This window comes from Lipomyces tetrasporus (genome assembly GCF_029532465.1).
Source record: "Lipomyces tetrasporus strain NRRL Y-64009 chromosome Unknown POJ06scaffold_3, whole genome shotgun sequence".
Taxonomy (NCBI): domain Eukaryota; kingdom Fungi; phylum Ascomycota; class Lipomycetes; order Lipomycetales; family Lipomycetaceae; genus Lipomyces; species Lipomyces tetrasporus.
Genome location: NW_026611598.1, coordinates 1,160,509 through 1,176,216, shown reverse-complemented (window position 1 = coordinate 1,176,216; position 15,708 = coordinate 1,160,509). Strand labels below are relative to the sequence as shown.

The 15,708-nt window shown below is 46.5% G+C and overlaps 11 protein-coding genes across 11 annotated transcripts; 6 read left to right on the top strand and 5 right to left on the bottom strand.

Annotated features, from left to right (window-relative positions):
* Positions 1-25: 25 nt before the first annotated feature.
* POJ06DRAFT_220352 (RNA 3'-terminal phosphate cyclase/enolpyruvate transferase) lies at positions 26-1,369 on the top strand. Its single transcript, XM_056185608.1, has 3 exons — positions 26-240; positions 295-366; positions 418-1,369. The coding sequence occupies exons 1-3, from the start codon at positions 111-113 to the stop codon at positions 1,332-1,334; spliced, it is 1,119 nt and encodes a 372-aa protein (XP_056045535.1). The 5' UTR covers positions 26-110; the 3' UTR covers positions 1,335-1,369.
* A 3,165-nt stretch (positions 1,370-4,534) lies between these two features.
* On the top strand, positions 4,535-5,170 carry POJ06DRAFT_248721 (uncharacterized protein; the record flags this gene model as incomplete). Its single annotated transcript, XM_056187069.1, has 2 exons — positions 4,535-4,648; positions 4,669-5,170. Coding segments are annotated over 2 exons (204 nt in total), but the record flags the coding sequence as incomplete, so codon positions are not given.
* Positions 5,171-5,737: 567 nt separating this feature from the next.
* Positions 5,738-6,110, top strand: POJ06DRAFT_266694 (uncharacterized protein; the record flags this gene model as incomplete). Its single annotated transcript, XM_056189177.1, has 2 exons — positions 5,738-5,767; positions 5,829-6,110. 2 exons carry the CDS (start codon positions 5,738-5,740, stop codon positions 6,108-6,110), a joined length of 312 nt encoding a protein of 103 aa, XP_056045533.1.
* An 85-nt stretch (positions 6,111-6,195) lies between these two features.
* Positions 6,196-7,123, top strand: POJ06DRAFT_76614 (uncharacterized protein). The gene has a single exon (XM_056191527.1). The coding sequence runs from the start codon at positions 6,536-6,538 to the stop codon at positions 7,064-7,066; it is 531 nt and encodes a 176-aa protein (XP_056045532.1). The 5' UTR covers positions 6,196-6,535; the 3' UTR covers positions 7,067-7,123.
* Positions 7,123-8,174, bottom strand: POJ06DRAFT_76591 (FtsJ-like methyltransferase-domain-containing protein). The gene is made up of 2 exons (XM_056191526.1): positions 7,753-8,174; positions 7,123-7,694 (listed from the first exon to the last, which is right to left on the bottom strand). Exons 1-2 carry the CDS (start codon positions 8,093-8,095, stop codon positions 7,180-7,182), a joined length of 858 nt encoding a protein of 285 aa, XP_056045531.1. The 5' UTR covers positions 8,096-8,174; the 3' UTR covers positions 7,123-7,179.
* A 61-nt stretch (positions 8,175-8,235) lies between these two features.
* Positions 8,236-9,281, bottom strand: POJ06DRAFT_248716 (Rtf2 RING-finger-domain-containing protein). The gene is made up of 2 exons (XM_056187068.1): positions 9,141-9,281; positions 8,236-9,091 (listed from the first exon to the last, which is right to left on the bottom strand). Exons 1-2 carry the CDS (start codon positions 9,144-9,146, stop codon positions 8,333-8,335), a joined length of 765 nt encoding a protein of 254 aa, XP_056045530.1. The 5' UTR covers positions 9,147-9,281; the 3' UTR covers positions 8,236-8,332.
* A 66-nt stretch (positions 9,282-9,347) lies between these two features.
* Positions 9,348-10,416, top strand: POJ06DRAFT_248714 (uncharacterized protein). Its single transcript, XM_056187067.1, has 4 exons — positions 9,348-9,528; positions 9,585-9,832; positions 9,887-10,126; positions 10,180-10,416. The coding sequence occupies exons 1-4, from the start codon at positions 9,476-9,478 to the stop codon at positions 10,266-10,268; spliced, it is 630 nt and encodes a 209-aa protein (XP_056045529.1). The 5' UTR covers positions 9,348-9,475; the 3' UTR covers positions 10,269-10,416.
* POJ06DRAFT_248711 (mitochondrial 54S ribosomal protein YmL27) lies at positions 10,417-11,166 on the bottom strand. Its single transcript, XM_056187066.1, has 2 exons — positions 10,694-11,166; positions 10,417-10,623 (listed from the first exon to the last, which is right to left on the bottom strand). The coding sequence occupies exons 1-2, from the start codon at positions 10,925-10,927 to the stop codon at positions 10,450-10,452; spliced, it is 408 nt and encodes a 135-aa protein (XP_056045528.1). The 5' UTR covers positions 10,928-11,166; the 3' UTR covers positions 10,417-10,449.
* On the top strand, positions 11,167-12,067 carry POJ06DRAFT_248710 (multi protein bridging factor 1-domain-containing protein). Its single transcript, XM_056187065.1, has one exon. The coding sequence runs from the start codon at positions 11,342-11,344 to the stop codon at positions 11,792-11,794; it is 453 nt and encodes a 150-aa protein (XP_056045527.1). The 5' UTR covers positions 11,167-11,341; the 3' UTR covers positions 11,795-12,067.
* On the bottom strand, positions 12,068-13,898 carry POJ06DRAFT_248709 (WD40-repeat-containing domain protein). Its single transcript, XM_056187064.1, has 5 exons — positions 13,325-13,898; positions 12,902-13,270; positions 12,469-12,854; positions 12,229-12,412; positions 12,068-12,173 (listed from the first exon to the last, which is right to left on the bottom strand). Exons 1-5 carry the CDS (start codon positions 13,850-13,852, stop codon positions 12,123-12,125), a joined length of 1,518 nt encoding a protein of 505 aa, XP_056045526.1. The 5' UTR covers positions 13,853-13,898; the 3' UTR covers positions 12,068-12,122.
* A 260-nt stretch (positions 13,899-14,158) lies between these two features.
* On the bottom strand, positions 14,159-14,943 carry POJ06DRAFT_248706 (uncharacterized protein). Its single transcript, XM_056187063.1, has 3 exons — positions 14,801-14,943; positions 14,625-14,752; positions 14,159-14,571 (listed from the first exon to the last, which is right to left on the bottom strand). Exons 1-3 carry the CDS (start codon positions 14,815-14,817, stop codon positions 14,453-14,455), a joined length of 264 nt encoding a protein of 87 aa, XP_056045525.1. The 5' UTR covers positions 14,818-14,943; the 3' UTR covers positions 14,159-14,452.
* Between the last annotated feature and the right edge of the window lie 765 nt (positions 14,944-15,708).

Here is a 15,708-nt window from a genome sequence, read left to right as displayed (position 1 = left end):
ATGAGCCCCACGAGATTTTCTTCAGCTCAACTTACAGAAAAATATTCCGCAATTTACAAAGCAAGATACGAGTGCCGCTTTTATAACAGATTGGATAGCTAAAGGAGAGAATGGTTGCGCCACCGGTTTTATATAGCGGGCATGAGGACTTTCGTATGCGACTGATACTGGCGACGTTGTCTGGACGGGCAATCAAGATTGATCGGATCAGATCTGACGATATGGAGCCAGGATTGAAAGGTTAGATACTGTGACGAGTTGGATGTGGGCACACAATTACTAACATGTGAGTAGACTATGAAGTGTCATTTCTTAGACTATTGGAAGCTATAACAAACGGCAGCGTAATTGAAATCTCATATACTGGTATGTTCCGTCAGGCATTCGATGCGTGCTGTACGGGCTAATCAATTATAGGTACCGCTGTAGTTTACAAACCGGGTTTGATAGTGAATGGCGCCATCACGCACAACTGCCCTCTTTCGAGAGCGGTCGGCTACTTTCTCGAACCCATCCTCCTACTTGCGCCATTTGGCAAGGCCACATTGTCTCTCACTTTGAAAGGTGTTACCTCTAACGGCATTGACCTGGGCGTGGATACAATACGGACAGCACTATTCCCTATTTACAACAAGTTTGGTATCATGCGGCAAGAGCTACGGGTGATAAAAAGAGGAGCACCGCCACAGGGTGGTGGAGAAGTGAATGTGTTTTTACCACATGTGGTCCTGCAGCCGACGACTCTCCACGCGGCCGTGAAGACGCCCCCAATAGTGAAGATACGCGGGGTGGCATATTCCACCCGTGTCAGTCCTGCGAGCGTGAATAGAATAATTGAAGCTGCCAGGGGCGTGTTAAGTGCTACCGGCTGTGAGACGTTTGTATACAGCGACGTCGCGAGAGGCGAAGAATCTGGCAAGAGCCCCGGATTTGGTGTATCGCTTGTTGCAGAAACACGGTCAGGATGGTGCTACACTGCAGAGTCTATTGGCGGGCCAGGTGAAACGCCGGAGGATGTTGGTGAAAGAGCGGCACGAGCACTGCTAGAGGAGATTGCCTTTGGTGGCATGGTTTGTCGATGTCAAGTCAAGTCTTTAATTGTCTTAATGGTCGTTGGGAAGGAGGACATTGGCAAGGTACTACTAGGAAAGGGAGTCATTGATGAAGGATTCGTTCGACTACTGCGAGATATAAAGACAATGTGGGGAACCGAAGTCCGAATTAAAGAGCAGGAAGCGCTGGACGAGGAAGATGAACAAGCCGATGGACCAGAAGAATATGTTGTAAGCATAAAAGGTGTAGGCTTTGTAAATAGTACTAAAAAAGCTGCGTAGTAAAAATCCAATGCTAATTGAGCAATATATATATATACTTGTTCCATCATCCACATTGTACTCTTGAGAAATAAAATGGAGCTGTGACACATTGCTGCATTGTCTCAACCATCATGCGAATACGAACTTGTTTCATGTTCAGCTAGGTACAGGAACCGAAACTGGTCGGTTCGTAGACCACCATTGTCAATGGTCAAGCCCAGGACTAGCGAATAGCGATAAGCTCGTAAAGCGGCAAGAGAGCACCAAACGCAGTCTGAGTACGCACGACTACCGGAGAGCCAGATACGCCTTGGTGCCGTGCCATGTAGCAGAATACGCGTGCGGCGCATGAGGCGCACGCACAGTATGCGTGGAATAGGCAATTGTGCTTACGCTTTGTTTTTGTCCTTGCCGTGCCTTAGAGCACGTATTATGCATTTAATAAGGATCTGGTAGTTATAAAAGGAGGAATTTGTCCTCGCTACCACACGAGTCAAGAAGTCTTGTATGTTCTCAGAATATATCCTTGTACCATCGTCTTAGTCTAGTCCCGCCCTAGTCCAGTCGAGTCCAGTCGAGTCCAGTCTAGTCCAGTCTATGTCCAGTCTAGTCCAGTCTAGTCCAGTCTAGTCCAGTCTAGTCCAGTCTAGTCCAGTCCAGTTGTCAGGGCGTGGGTAAGGAGATGATGCAAGATACGTCTCGTCCAGTCCAGTCCTAGTCAAGTCCAGTCAAGTCCAGCCCCGTTACACTGTGACTGTGGTGGTCTTCGGAAGGTGTGACGCCGTTTTAAGACCGAAGAGCAGGCACAGCTGTCGCTCTAAATTTTGCTTGGCGATCATCATCATCTAACTGATCCTCTAATTGTCAGCGATGGCGAAGAATTCTCAATGACAGGGTCAGCTGGTGTGCGTGTCCTTTCGAGTTGCGGGGATTTGTTCTGGCTTGTGTTTTGGTCTTCGTGTCCTTTGTTTTTGCTTGCGTGTTCGTTTGTGACCTTCGTTGTTACTTGCGTGTTGCTTTTCTTGGCTACGTCATCTAATGTGTATACACATACACACAAAATATAAAAGAAGGGCTTTGTCCTCGCTGTCAGGTCAAGAACGGAGTCTTGTATTCTCGACATAATAAATTTGGTTGTTCAAGTCATTTCCCAGTCCTGCCGGCACTCCAGCCGCGTTATAATGAGCGACACTGCTGCTAGGAGGTCAAACGCAATCACTTGAAGCTCTATCGTGCTCCACTTGCCTTTGATCCATCCACCGTATCCGCAGCTCCGCGAGCTGTACCGGTTGACCCATATTTTTTGGGGTTGTGGCTCGGTGATGGCAGGGCTAATTCTACGGCAATTGTGGCCTCGGACCGCGAGGTTCCTGTCTGGTTGCAATCTTACGTTGACCGACTCAACTGTTGAAAATGATCAACCGAGTATCAGCAGCAGCAGCGGGGAATCGATCCTGCTTATCGATTCGGCTTAGTGCTGACTAAAGCTACTCAGCGTACGTTTAGCACAAGCTAGTAGTGTCACCAAGTGAAGGGATTATTACCCCTTCAGCTTAGTAGTTCCCCACACTGGGGTTCTCAGGGTTCGGGTTGACTGCGTCGCTCGTTTGCGCATTTCATTGTCCAGCTTAAAGCTTGATATGGGGCCAGGTTCCCAGAGCTAAATTGAAATATCAGGAAGAGTCTCCAGATGATTTGCTTAATTGCTTTCTTCTATCCCGGTCCCGCCCCCGGCTCCGCCGGATAATTTTTGGACGTGCAGGTCTTGGAGGATAGAGTGAGGCGTTTTGCATTCGTGGCGTTGGCGTTGCTCGTTGCTTGGAGTTGGCTGTATTATTAGTGTATAATTTATATCAGTGTATAATATATATATTACAAAAATATCCATAGGATAGTTCACTGTAAATAGTATCAACATTTAGCCTATCTATAATTTAGCTAGCTGGGAAGGTATAGCATTTTGGAGCGAGACTTGGAGTTTGGAGCCAGACTTACATCTAGGGGTGGACACGAATACAGTTTTCTCTATTCTCATCACGGATACACGGATAACGGATCTATCCGTGGATATCCGTCGCGGATACGGATACGGATAGAGAATATGCGGATATGGATACGGACACGGATAAGGTAATATTGATTAGTCATATCCGCGGATATATCCATGGATATCCACGGATACGAGTAACAAATACAAATGTGTAAACTAATAATACTGGGAGAGATTAAGTGAGTTGCGATTTGCGAAATATTCAGTTGTATAGGGAACGGAGGTCCAATGAATCCAGAATTTGGTCGCGCACTTGGCTGTGAGCGGAGGGAAGCTTGAATCAGAACACGGATCTGATTAGTCGCAACTGTTTATATACTGGGTTAGGTTTGTGTCCGTTATTGAATGCTGGATATATAGCCGTTTGAAGCCCAATGAGTGGTCAATATAGTCAGTCGTATCGTAGGATCATCATCTTTCCATAGTCCTGGGCTCCAAATTAAAAACGACTGAGCAAAAGCCCCTTCAAGGTCACGTGAGTCGTATCCGTGGATATTACGGATATCCGTGGATACTGCGGATACGGATACGGATAAAGCCAATATATCTGGATATGGATACGGATACGGATATAGATATTTTACGCGGCGGATACGGATACGGATAAGGAAAAATTAGCCTGGATATTATCCGTGCCGATCCCTACGCATATTCGCAGGGTTTCACCCAACGCAGACTATCTAGCGACTCCTGCATCAGAAGTAGCAGTCGAGAGACTGTTCAACAGCGGAACGGATTTGCTGGGCCTACGTAGACATTCCGTAAGTCCGGACACACATGAGGACGCTTGTTTTGTTCAGGGATATGTACGCCAACGACGAAGATTTTTAAGGAGAAACATTGGAATCTTACCCGCTATTCCTCTTTGGGACTAGCGTAGGTATTCCTCCGTACCATTTTTTGTGGCCAGAGGCCAGGTGCCATAAACGCGAGTATAACGCGTTACAACTCGATATTTACGCGTCAAGAACTAAGCCGTTTGCCATAAATAACTATAGTGCATTCAACTACACAAAAGGCAATATCATTATGGATCAATTCAGAGTTGAAGAACAATGCCAACGCGTTAGCCATCGGCCAGCGTCCAGCGTTCAGCGTTTTACAAACGATTGCAAAGCCAGAAGTTATGTGCAGCAATAAATATGCTATATCCAATAATTTCGCAGTGAAAAACGGTTGGGTAAAAAACAAGGAAAATACATTTTTACTTGTTTGCAAATGCAGCGGTAAGGAACGCAACACACGTAACCTTCCAGCGGTGGTAGGGACACGTGGAGTAATGGTATGACGCGTCACCAAGAGTCGCGAAGCATTCTTTCTCATTGTCCCTGGAGAGTGCGCTTCAAGAAACAGCTTGATTACCTGTGGGTAATCACTGAGTTAATCGGTTGACATCAGGGTCACCCACTTGAAGGGATTGATCCTTACGCATATGCGGAAAACAGATCGTTGAACGAAGAAGCCAAGCAGGCGGTCTTAACTGGACACAACAAGCGCACCTGTCCAAGAGTGTTGAAGTTACCAATGGCCAACGACACCGGAGAAGGCTCTTTACCGGTCCACAACATCGGTGAAGATGGAAACAAGGATTAGTGAGAGTGGGAGTGACGAGGTACGGAGGAATACCTACGCTAGTCCCAAAGAGGAATAGCGGGTAGGGTTCCAATGTTTGATGTATTTATTAATAATATGTGCGAATATTGCGAATAATTACGAATAATTTATTTTATTCGCATTCGCATTCGTAAGAATGAAATTTCCAATTCGAATTGCGAATATTCGTACGAATGCGAATATATTCGTCATTCCTGTCCACCCCTACTTACATCTTAGAAATTTCCAGGAATACAACGCCTTGGATTCATGCAACGGGGCTTGTACTCAGTACAACGGGCTGTAAGTAACGATGCGAGCGCGTCAATTTCGCTTTGCACTTTGGTGATAGTCATGGTAAGGCTAAGGGCCTCGTAAATGATTCGTTTTTATATTTGTATCATAGTATGATATAGTATACCGAATCAAGTGTCATAAGCCGCATCGGGGCCAGCGGGATAAGGTAGATCTCGGTGTGTTGGCTCGCCGGAATCTTTTCTTCTGGTTTTGTTTCGGCTTCCTTGGCTCAGAACATCTCTTCTCGTGTTCCTGTTCCTTTTCGCTTACCGTTCTTTCCCGCATTCTTTCTCGCGCTTCTCTCCGCGCTCCGTCTCCGTTCTTTCCCGCACGCCGTTCCTTCCCGTGTTCAGTTCTCCGCTCTTTTCTTTTTCGCGTTTCTTTCTCGCGTGGCTTTCCTGTAGAGTATGGTTTTCTATAAAGGATCCCAGTCTCACTCGGTGCATTCTATCAACTCCCTGACATTCACCATTTCCACCCAATGAATTCTAATAGCCAGTCTGCAGAACTGGTGAGTATACTTTAATCTCCAGGTGCCTGCTGTGATGCTGATTGACTGAACCAGTGGATAGGCCGGCCTCCATGAGGATGTTACAGCTGTTATTCGTTACCTACTCTCCCTCACTGATGGCATGCCAAGCAGTCGCGTGGGTCCAGATTTAGACGACGCCGTAAACCATGCACGGAATATTCAAGATTTTTTGGACAGCTTCCAACTGGTCGTGAATGAGTACAGATCCTTCCAGCAGCTGACGCAAGCCCTGAGCCTCTCAGACCCGCGTCTTGCCATCAGTGCGTCGGCAGATGACCCGTCAGCACCTCATATCTCCCTTGTTGTAGATTTTGTTCTTTAGTTAATCGGATCTTTGTTTTGTGCCTAATATCTTGACCAAGTCCAAAGCCCCTGTAACAGCAAGCGCCGGAACAGCGTATATGAGGACCGCCCCCGGCGCCCCTGCCCGTCGGTTAATATAAGTCTAAAACACTACATCTTTGCCATCCGCAATCCCAGATTAGTGGTGCGCCCTTACAGGTATCAACTGGATGTGCACATGCTGACCGCACTAGAAAAATCTATGAGATCTAATTCCCTCGGAGACACAGGAATTAGTCTGTGATTCCCCAGCCACTTCATAGCTGGTCATTCTTCCTCCACCCACATCACCATTGTTTTCATCACTCAACAGCTATAGGCCACCGGGTGATCTTGAGCTTCACGACAAAACGTTATCTGGCGCGGCTGGCACGAAGCTGAGGACCGCGTATGTAACGAACAGTGATGTCCTTCTTCGCGTGCCGGCATGTAGGACCAGGGTTACTTTTCACCATCCCCTTCCTACCTCGATCATCTATCTACATCCTCCCTCGCCGCCCCTCCGTCCCTCATATGCCTTCATCTCATAGAACTACTCTCTCGCCCTTCACCTCCCTCTTCCCTTCCAATTCACTAATCAACCGCCATCCTAACTCTTTCTCAATAATATCTTCTGTCGTAATTTCCTTACCTCGCAAGTGCGAGAAGATGAATTTGGAAAAGACTTATTATTCTCATGATGCCCGCCGCCCTTTCGCAGTCTCCGACGCATCAGCTGGCGAATACAGAGCAATAGAAGTCAGCGGAGGCCACTTCCAACTCGCCAACCGCCTTGTCGTCTATAACGAGTGTCCTGTCGGTATTGCTACTCAGGATGCATACCTTCGCAAGAAGTTCCACGGTACTCGCGAGCACGTCCTTACTTCTTTTACTAAACTGCAAACGAGCTGCGTGGCATTATGGCTAAGCTTGGATTCCGCACTATCGACGAAATGATTGGTCGCGCGGAGAAGCTGAAAAAAGATTGCATGATGCGATAGTGGGTAGTTTGATAAATAAGTCGAATTATAGAGGCTACGTCACATTGTTTCGTCTAACTCCATACATATTCATCGTAGGGTTCCATTCCTTTTCTTCTCTAATGCCGTTTTATATGGTGGTGCCGTTGGCTTTTGTACTGGTTCTAAGCTAATTCTTTGAACACCTTTCTCAAGCTGATATGTGGCATCCGCGTCGTAATCTGATAGATCTCCGCATGCGATAAACGGGGCAACCGCTCCTTCTCTCCTTCCTGCAATGGTAGACTCCAAATCTAGTGGGAGTTTCATCTCAGCGACCTTCAGCGATTCAGGAAGCCATCCAGGTCGTGGTTTGTAGCCCTCGCATACAATGAATGCTTCCAAGGACGAGGCTCGCGAACTTCGTGGCTTGGCGCAAGTGACCTTATCGAATAGAAGAGATAATTGCGAATATAATAGATCGACGTCCCTGCCTCTGAATATCTTTGCTACGAATTTGCCGCCTGGTCGGAGGAGATTTGTCGCAAGAGTCAGTGCCGATAATAAAAGCTGCGCCTGGATGTATTCGTCTAAATCGTGCAGACCCGTCACATCAGGCGCACCATCTGAAATAACTGTGTTGGCAATATTCTTTCTCGGAAAACCAACTGTTTAAGAGCTTACCTGAGCAAACAATATCCGCGGGTTCGCCGCCAAATAATTTCAAGACATTAGTCAAAGTCGAAGGATGAGTGATATCAGCTTGCAGCGTAATAACACCCGGTAGCGGCGCGATGGGTTGTAAGTCGACGGACACAATAGTAGCTGACCCTTCTGGTAAAGAACGAGAAAGCACTTGACTCCAAGATCCTGGTGCCGCGCAAAGGTCTACTACTCTGGAGACACCTTCAAATAGGTGAAATTCTGAGTCCAGTTGTAGCAGCTTGAATGCTGATCGTGCTCGCCATCCTTGTTCCTTAGCTTTACGGTAGTAAAGGTCACGCTTGTCTTTGCTACATTTGCCCATTGTGTTATTTTATCAGAAATATAGCTAAGGTCTGGCAAAGGCAAATTACTCAGGCACCAAATTGTCCCATAAATTTCTGCAGCCGCTATGGCGTGCGGCTCGGCGGCGGCGACGACGCTAAGAACTCTCTCTTGAGTTCACCCACGACGATTGATTTTACGTGAAGTAATATAGATTTTCCAGTATATGAAATGCAGTACTAATCTACATCGCTAATCATAAACAAACCCAACCAAGTTACGCCTTTAAATACAAGTCCTGAACTGCCTCACTTCGTTTCCTGCCATTGATACTCTGCTTGACGCTCTCCAAGACCTTTGTGGTCATCCGCAGCGTTTCTTCATTGCGGATTATCTCCATAGATTTGGTCTTCTTCTTGTCCTTCTTCTCTTTAGAGTCCTCTCCGTTTTTCCGTTTCTTCTTGTTCGACGTAGACTTCAACGAATGTGCTAATCCTTCGCTTATCAATCGATCCATTCTAGCTTTATTAGCTTCAACATCAGCCTTTGTCGTCGGATTGATCGTTACGACATTAGCCTTGCTATACATCGATCCACACGCCAGGCAGTTGTCTGTATCGATTTCCCTGAAAGCGCTCTCCGCAAACACATGTCCACACTCTGGCAGATACACGAACTTTGAGCCGCCAGCCTTCAATTCTTTTCCCGTGACAGGACAGATCCATTTGCCGGAATTCTCGTCTTTTGTTATTTTCAATTCCACGACATCCTTAAGACTTCTAATGTGCGGCACAGTCGCGTCGCCATCACCGAAATTCTCCGGCGAGATTAACCATTCCAGTACCGAATCCTTATTATATAACCTGCCCAAATAGTCGCTGACGATGGGCAGTTGTAGTGGCTTTTTGCTTAGTATACAGGTACTCCATACGAATGTCGCGTTCAGTAAGTTTTGCTCGAAGAGTTCGGACGAGGTGCGCTCGCCTTTAGAGGATTTGACCAGTTCGCGGCGAGTCGGGATCGAGCCGCCGTCGTTCTAATCTGCATTAGCGTAGTTCAATATGTCGACATTGTAAACTACTTACTCCCATATCTATAGCAGTACGTATGAAGATATCCTGACAAATCAAGAAAGAAGTTGATGGAATAGATCTCAATATCAAGTTGGGACTCAGTGGTCATGTGCACCTCCTTAGGCACGCTTACGCCCTATTCAGAATGAGAAGTCATTAGTAAGAACCTTAATCGCGAATTTGCCAATTGCACGAGTTCAAAGTTTAAGTTCCCATTAGGTCAACCACTATCATTCTCATCTGTTCTTTTTCCATAATTCGATCTTTAAGAACTCGGTGGCGATTTTGCAAGACTTCATATTTTTGTTTGTTAGACAGGACGTGATTGGAATATACAAATATACACAATGGCGAACTACTTGGCATCAATTTTCGGAACAGAGCAAGACAAAGTGAATTGGTAGGTTTTGATCATCGCTGTTGTCAGTGGAAGATATCTAACTAACAAAATATTAGTTCTTTCTATTACAAGATTGGAGCATGCCGACATGGGGACAGATGTTCCCGAAAGCACGTTAAGCCATCATACTCACAGACGATGATGTGTCCGAACATGTATCAGAATCCTGCATATCAGCAGGGGAACAAGCTGAACGAATCTCAAATGCAAAATCACTTCGACGCCTTTTTTGAGGATTTCTTTTGTGAGGCTGCGAAGTATGGAGAAGTGGAGGAGGTAGTAGTCTGTGAGAACAATAACGATCGTAAGTTACATTGATTTTCTCTGCCACGATGGCGAGTTACTGACGTTATATTAGATTTGATCGGTAATGTTTACTGCAGATTTAAATACGAAGAGGATGCGCAAAAGGCTTGCGATAATTTCAATTCAAGATGGTATGCTGGCAGACCTATATACGCCGAGTTAAGTCCAGTCACAGATTTCCGGGAAGCCTGTTGCCGACAGCACGAGACCAAGGAGTGCATGCGTGGCGGATTTTGCAATTTCATACATTCCAAAAAGCCCAGTGCGGATTTGAAGAAAGATCTCGAACTATGTACGTATGCTATTTAGTTAGGTCAGTCGCAGATATACTAACTTTTCTCGAAGCTCAGTTGAAGTATCTGCAAATCCGAGGGCGCGACGCACGATCTGTTTCGCGATCTGCTTCTCCAGAACCAAAGCGTCGGTTTGCCTAGAAGATTAGGCGAACGGACTTTCCCGGTTGGATATGTATCATTGAATGTTAGTTGTAACGGTACAGAGTAGTCATTGGGATTTCTTGTGCTTTTAGGCTGAAATTGTACGATATGCGGTTCTATAAAAACAATATAATACATGTACTATAACCCATGCCACGATATATACCCCAGCCCAAGTTTATCCACGTTCAACCCAGGACTCGTTTCGTCGTGATTCCGGACTTTCGTCGGCGCCATAAATCAAATATTCTTTGTACTTGTCGATGTACAGCTTGCCATCATATGCACCGTATTTGTATCCCTTGAACTCATTGAGGACTGCAGGCAGTACATTCGACACGTATGGACCGAGCTATAACAAAATTGTTAGCTATTCTTCATTGCAGCACCGGTAAACATAAAAATGCATGTACTGTACTCACCTTTGTAGTAGCTAATCCCTCTGGTACAACATAAGTCCGCACTTTATGGTAATCTATGATATATTTCCCATGTTTTGTATGCCATCCCATATTCGCGGAGCCAGTGCCCTTATAAAAATCCTTGTTGCCATTTTTGGTAGTGAGCCTGTTTCTTCGTCCCTGAGGCGACTTGCGCATTTCTGGTATTAACCGATCCTTAAAGAACCGTAAGCAGTTAACGGTCGTCGGCCTCATCTCTCGCGATCAAACAATGGGGTATAAATGGACTTAACTACTGCTCGACGAACTTATCCAATTCAAATGTGCCTAATTCCTGTGCTCTAAACGCTGATGCTGTTACTCCATCGAAAATAGCGCAGTGCATTAATTAATGGCATAAATGCACCATTGGTCTACAAAGTTGCTAGAATCTTCTCAAACATACCCTAACTAAACCCTCTCTGCAAGTTTCCAGTTCAATTATGAAGTTAGAAACGAACTTTGATATTTTAGACGAGCTCCAACAAAGGTCGCACGACTGTACGTTACTTGTTCTTGTCTCTCCACTCAAAATCGGCGCTGCAGTTTGACCCAAAGGCACTGAGCTTTTTATACTCCTCGAAGACTGTCTTTTTGTTCTACATCTACGAGCTATTTGAATTGTAAAATATGGGCGATACGGACTGGGACTCAGTTACCTTCATCGGGCAGAAGGCCAACAATCGCCACAGCGTGACCGCGCGCTCGAACGCAGAAATAAACGCGGCTCGACGCTCCGGCGGCGTAGTCTCGACTGACAAAAAGTACGGTGCGGGAGCAAACAAGGCTCTTGGTACCGAGGGCCAGAGATTAGCAAAGATCGATCGGGAAAATGAGGTCGCGCCACCACCAAAGATCGACTTGAGCGTCGGCAAGGCGATTTCGAAGGCGCGTGCAGACAAGGGGTTTACACAGAAGGATTTGGCAGTTAAGGTTAATGAGAAAGCGAATATTATTAACGACTATGAGATGGGACGGGCCGTGCCTAACCAGCAGCTCTTGGGAAAGCTAGAACGTGCACTCGGAGTTAAGTTACGAGGGAAGGACATTGGCTCTCCTTTGGGCGGCCCGAAGAAAAAGTGAGAAAGCACCGTTAGAATAGAATTCAAAAACATTTAACAAGATGCGACACAAGCAAGGATATTGGATGGGGACTCGAGTATATGGGTCTTTGGTCGGTCTTTGCACACATTGTATATTTGGGACATCTGCAATCGAAGGAGCTGGTTTTTCTCATCGGAGTCAAATGTTTTAATTGGTTTAGTGCTTTGGAAATATGTGTTATCTTTGGGAGGACTTCTGGACTTGTTCAAAGATCGGTTATACGTTAGACAGCATGAGAAATTAAACAGATTATAACTCCATATCTATCATAATACCGTCCAGAACTTCTACCACCAAAATGGAATTACTAAACGTAGAGACAAACTTTGCCACTCGCAGTCCCACCAACGATCCAGTTCTATAGCAGCACCGTTAGCGAAGCACGGAATGTACGTTGTACAATTTGTTCGTACCTTTGTGGGATGAAACTGGCAAGCAGCCGGTACGGCTGAGACAAGGTCCGCGTTCCCTAATCGGGCCAATTGAATACCATCTGCTGTATAGACGTCCATATATCGGTTCATGTTTCCAATCACGAATTTCTGGATCTGGTCCAGTGGATTCTGTTGCCAGCGTGCTCGCAATATTGTTACCCACCTAATCAGTTTTAGCCCGCTTTCCTACTATGAGAAACTACACACGACAAGACGCACCTTCCAGTTTGGCAATTATGCCTGATTGTCGATGACGGCGTCAGTTCTGCCGGTGCCTTAAATGACTCAGACCACGTCGCCGAATCCTTAAGATTAAAGATGTTGATCGTATCGTCGTAGCCATTACACACGATGCCACCGTCAGAATTCCAGGACGTGCAACTTATGCTTAGTCTGCTATCATATCTCGTTAAATTTTTCGCCTGCAGTTCGTGGCTTCTGGTTTTCTTGATTGTCCGAAAATCCCATAATTGCATGCTCCGATCCAATGATGCGGTGGCGCACATATGAGGGGCTCTAGGATGTAATGAGAAGCCACCAATTTTCTTCTCATGCAATCTATACTTTGTGATATCTTTTGGCGTCCGCAAATCTAGCCGACCGACCTTCATCCCATTAGCAGTTGCGCCTGGCAATATGAGGAGTCTCCTACCTCTCCTTCCAAAGTAGAGAAATACATCAGGTTCTGGTCCGCAAAGTGTATTTCGCTTATAGCATCAGGCTCGCCGCCCAACTTTCCATAATATATTTCTGAGCTGACGCCGGTCTTAAAATCAACCGATCGTATAGACCCGTCGTAGCTGGACGTGTAGACCTTTTCCGAGACAGACGGCGCGAATGTGAAACTTGAGAGTGTTCTCGCGTGGACTTTGAAGAGGTAAAGTTGTGGGAATTCTTCTTCGTCTTCGTGCGAGACTTGGTCAACGTCCCAGACGCCGAGATGGCCTATTTTGTCGCCGGCGAGGACTAGTCGTTTTGAAGATGAAGGGTGAAAGCCAATGTTGTAGATGCGATCCGGGGTCTAAGCCAGTTAGTTAATTCCAGCAAAAGTTTCACATTAACTCGAAGGACGCACGATTTTGATGTCGTTAGGCTCAAACTTCTCGAACAATGTCATGGTACTCAGATCCTTCCTCAGCTGAACAATGTTCCCAGCAATAACCTTTTCCTCTTCTTGGTCCGTCGCACCGTCATCAAACCTCCACAGACTTGCAAGGGCCTCAGGCGCAATATCCTCAAACTTGATATCTCCACCAACTCTCTGTCGTTCGGCCTTGGCTTTCTCCAGCGCAGCAGTGTAATCCTCCTCAGTTTTAATCCGCACAGCTTCAGATTCCGCCTGAAGACCCGCCAATCGTGCTGACGTCCGCCGTGGAACAGGCCTTTCTTCCTTCTTGACAGTTTTCGCCTTTTTAGCTGCAGGCCGAGCCTTTTGCGCTGGTCGCTTGTTGGCTGGCTGCGACGGCGTGACCCTTCCGAGACCGGCGCTTAAGCCGGCGAGTTCGAGGTCCCGGATGAGTGCGTTGTTGCGCTCAATATTTGCGCGTCGCTGACGCTCGTATTCGTTAAGGCTACTGTCTGTGTCCGCCATGGCTGTTATCATACAGCGTAGATTATTTCTTCGTAGAGTTTGTGGACTTCAATAAAGTAGATAAACGCGTCTTTGCGGATGCGCGCCAAATGCTGATTCGCGTCATAAAGGTGTAGTTACCCGGACTTTCTGTACATCAATGCTGATGCATATGACTGACTATGCACATGCAACGACCGCATTATTCGTTAATGCTAGCTGAGCATAGTATACGTGATGTAGCAAATGCGAACGATTTGTTGCGCGTAGCCGTGGTATCGGTATTAAGTTAGGTGTCCGAGCTTGTCAATAAGAGTACGGTGATTGATACGTTGGCCAGTTCGGCTTTCATACACGTAAATTATCACTTTTCAATCGTATGTGTGGGAATGCGACGTAGAACACAGTGAATACAAGGAGAAGTGTATTCGACAAATTGCCGTCAATCACCGGGAGGCGTCGTGGTCACGATAGGACCTTTACAACACATATATACAAATCAAAGTGATCAAGACGACCGACAGAAATACTCGCTTCAGCGAATAGAAAGCGTTGATATATGTACAAAAGATCTGGTCTGCCAAAGCAACTATATGGCAAGGCAAAATGGTGCAAGAGGGCGATGCCAAGGCGTTAAGTCCGACTCTGCTCTTCTCTCTCGCGGCGAAGTTTGTCAACGGCGTCTTCAGGTACCGGAGGCATGGGGACGTCGCTGAAATCGTCCGAACCCGTCGCAGTCGCAGCATATGTATCTGCGGATCGTTAGCATTTGACTGTTGCGCTGCAAATACTTTTTAAGGCGTACATATACCACCCACAATGCCGGCAATGACAATACCCGTAACAATATTCCGCTGAGTGTATCTACTCCGGGCTCTTAGAAGAGCAGGGCTCATGCGGGACGACGCATCCTGGTATTTATTCACGCCCCATCTGCAGTAGTTAGCAATTGTCTTGCGCAAAAGTTGCATCGGACCGTGCCTAAGTTGACTATGCATTATGACGACTTCCACCTCAAATAGTCACTGATTCAGGAGGATTCTGACGCGGATTAACGCAGTGCGATGCAATGTACAGTGCAATCAAGAGTGGTGAGGTACTGAACCATGTTCGGAGAGCGATGGTGACCTGCAATGATTCTTTGTTCTACGATGCGACGCGGATAGGGGATTATATTATGTATGTCGTTACATTTATGCACTTAGCAACGTTAGACACATATGCAGGGGCAAAGCATACAGGAACTAGTCGTCGCCATCAAATGTTTCTCCTTTCTAAATTGCAACATTCTCCTTTCTAAATTGCAACATTCATCATATATTGTACATAAGCAGCGCTTGGGAATGTTGTCGCGTGTGTAAGCTTTTGACAGCGAGTTACCGAAACAGGAGGAGCACTTGAGCCTGGTGCCACTGGTGCGGCTAGATTGGACTTCAAGGTGTACAAATTTGGGGTTAAAGCGCCCTGTCAGTGTCAAGTCGCTCGACGACGGTTGAGGAACGGCATTTACTGTTGGAACTAATATTCACAGGCTTAATGAGGATTACGTCTAACGGCGAGAAACACATACGCGTCCAGGCGCTTAGACCAACTGTTATGCATGCCGTTGTTTATCGTGCCGCACTAGAGCTCGCAACCTCTGGCACTGCGTTCCTTTTTTCAGCAGCAACGCAACGCCGGCGATGCCGCCGCGCTAGCCCACTCACTGTTCGATTGTGCGTTGTGTCGTAATTCTTGTAATATTCGCCTGGAAGAGGAAACGTGCGATAGGAGCTCACGCCGTATATGGTTATTCAGGCATATCGTAGGCAAAATTAGCGAATGGGATGCTGAGCAAGGAACGTTGCCTGTCGCGGGTGCCAGGCGACACAGGGCGTCGACTTGTGTCG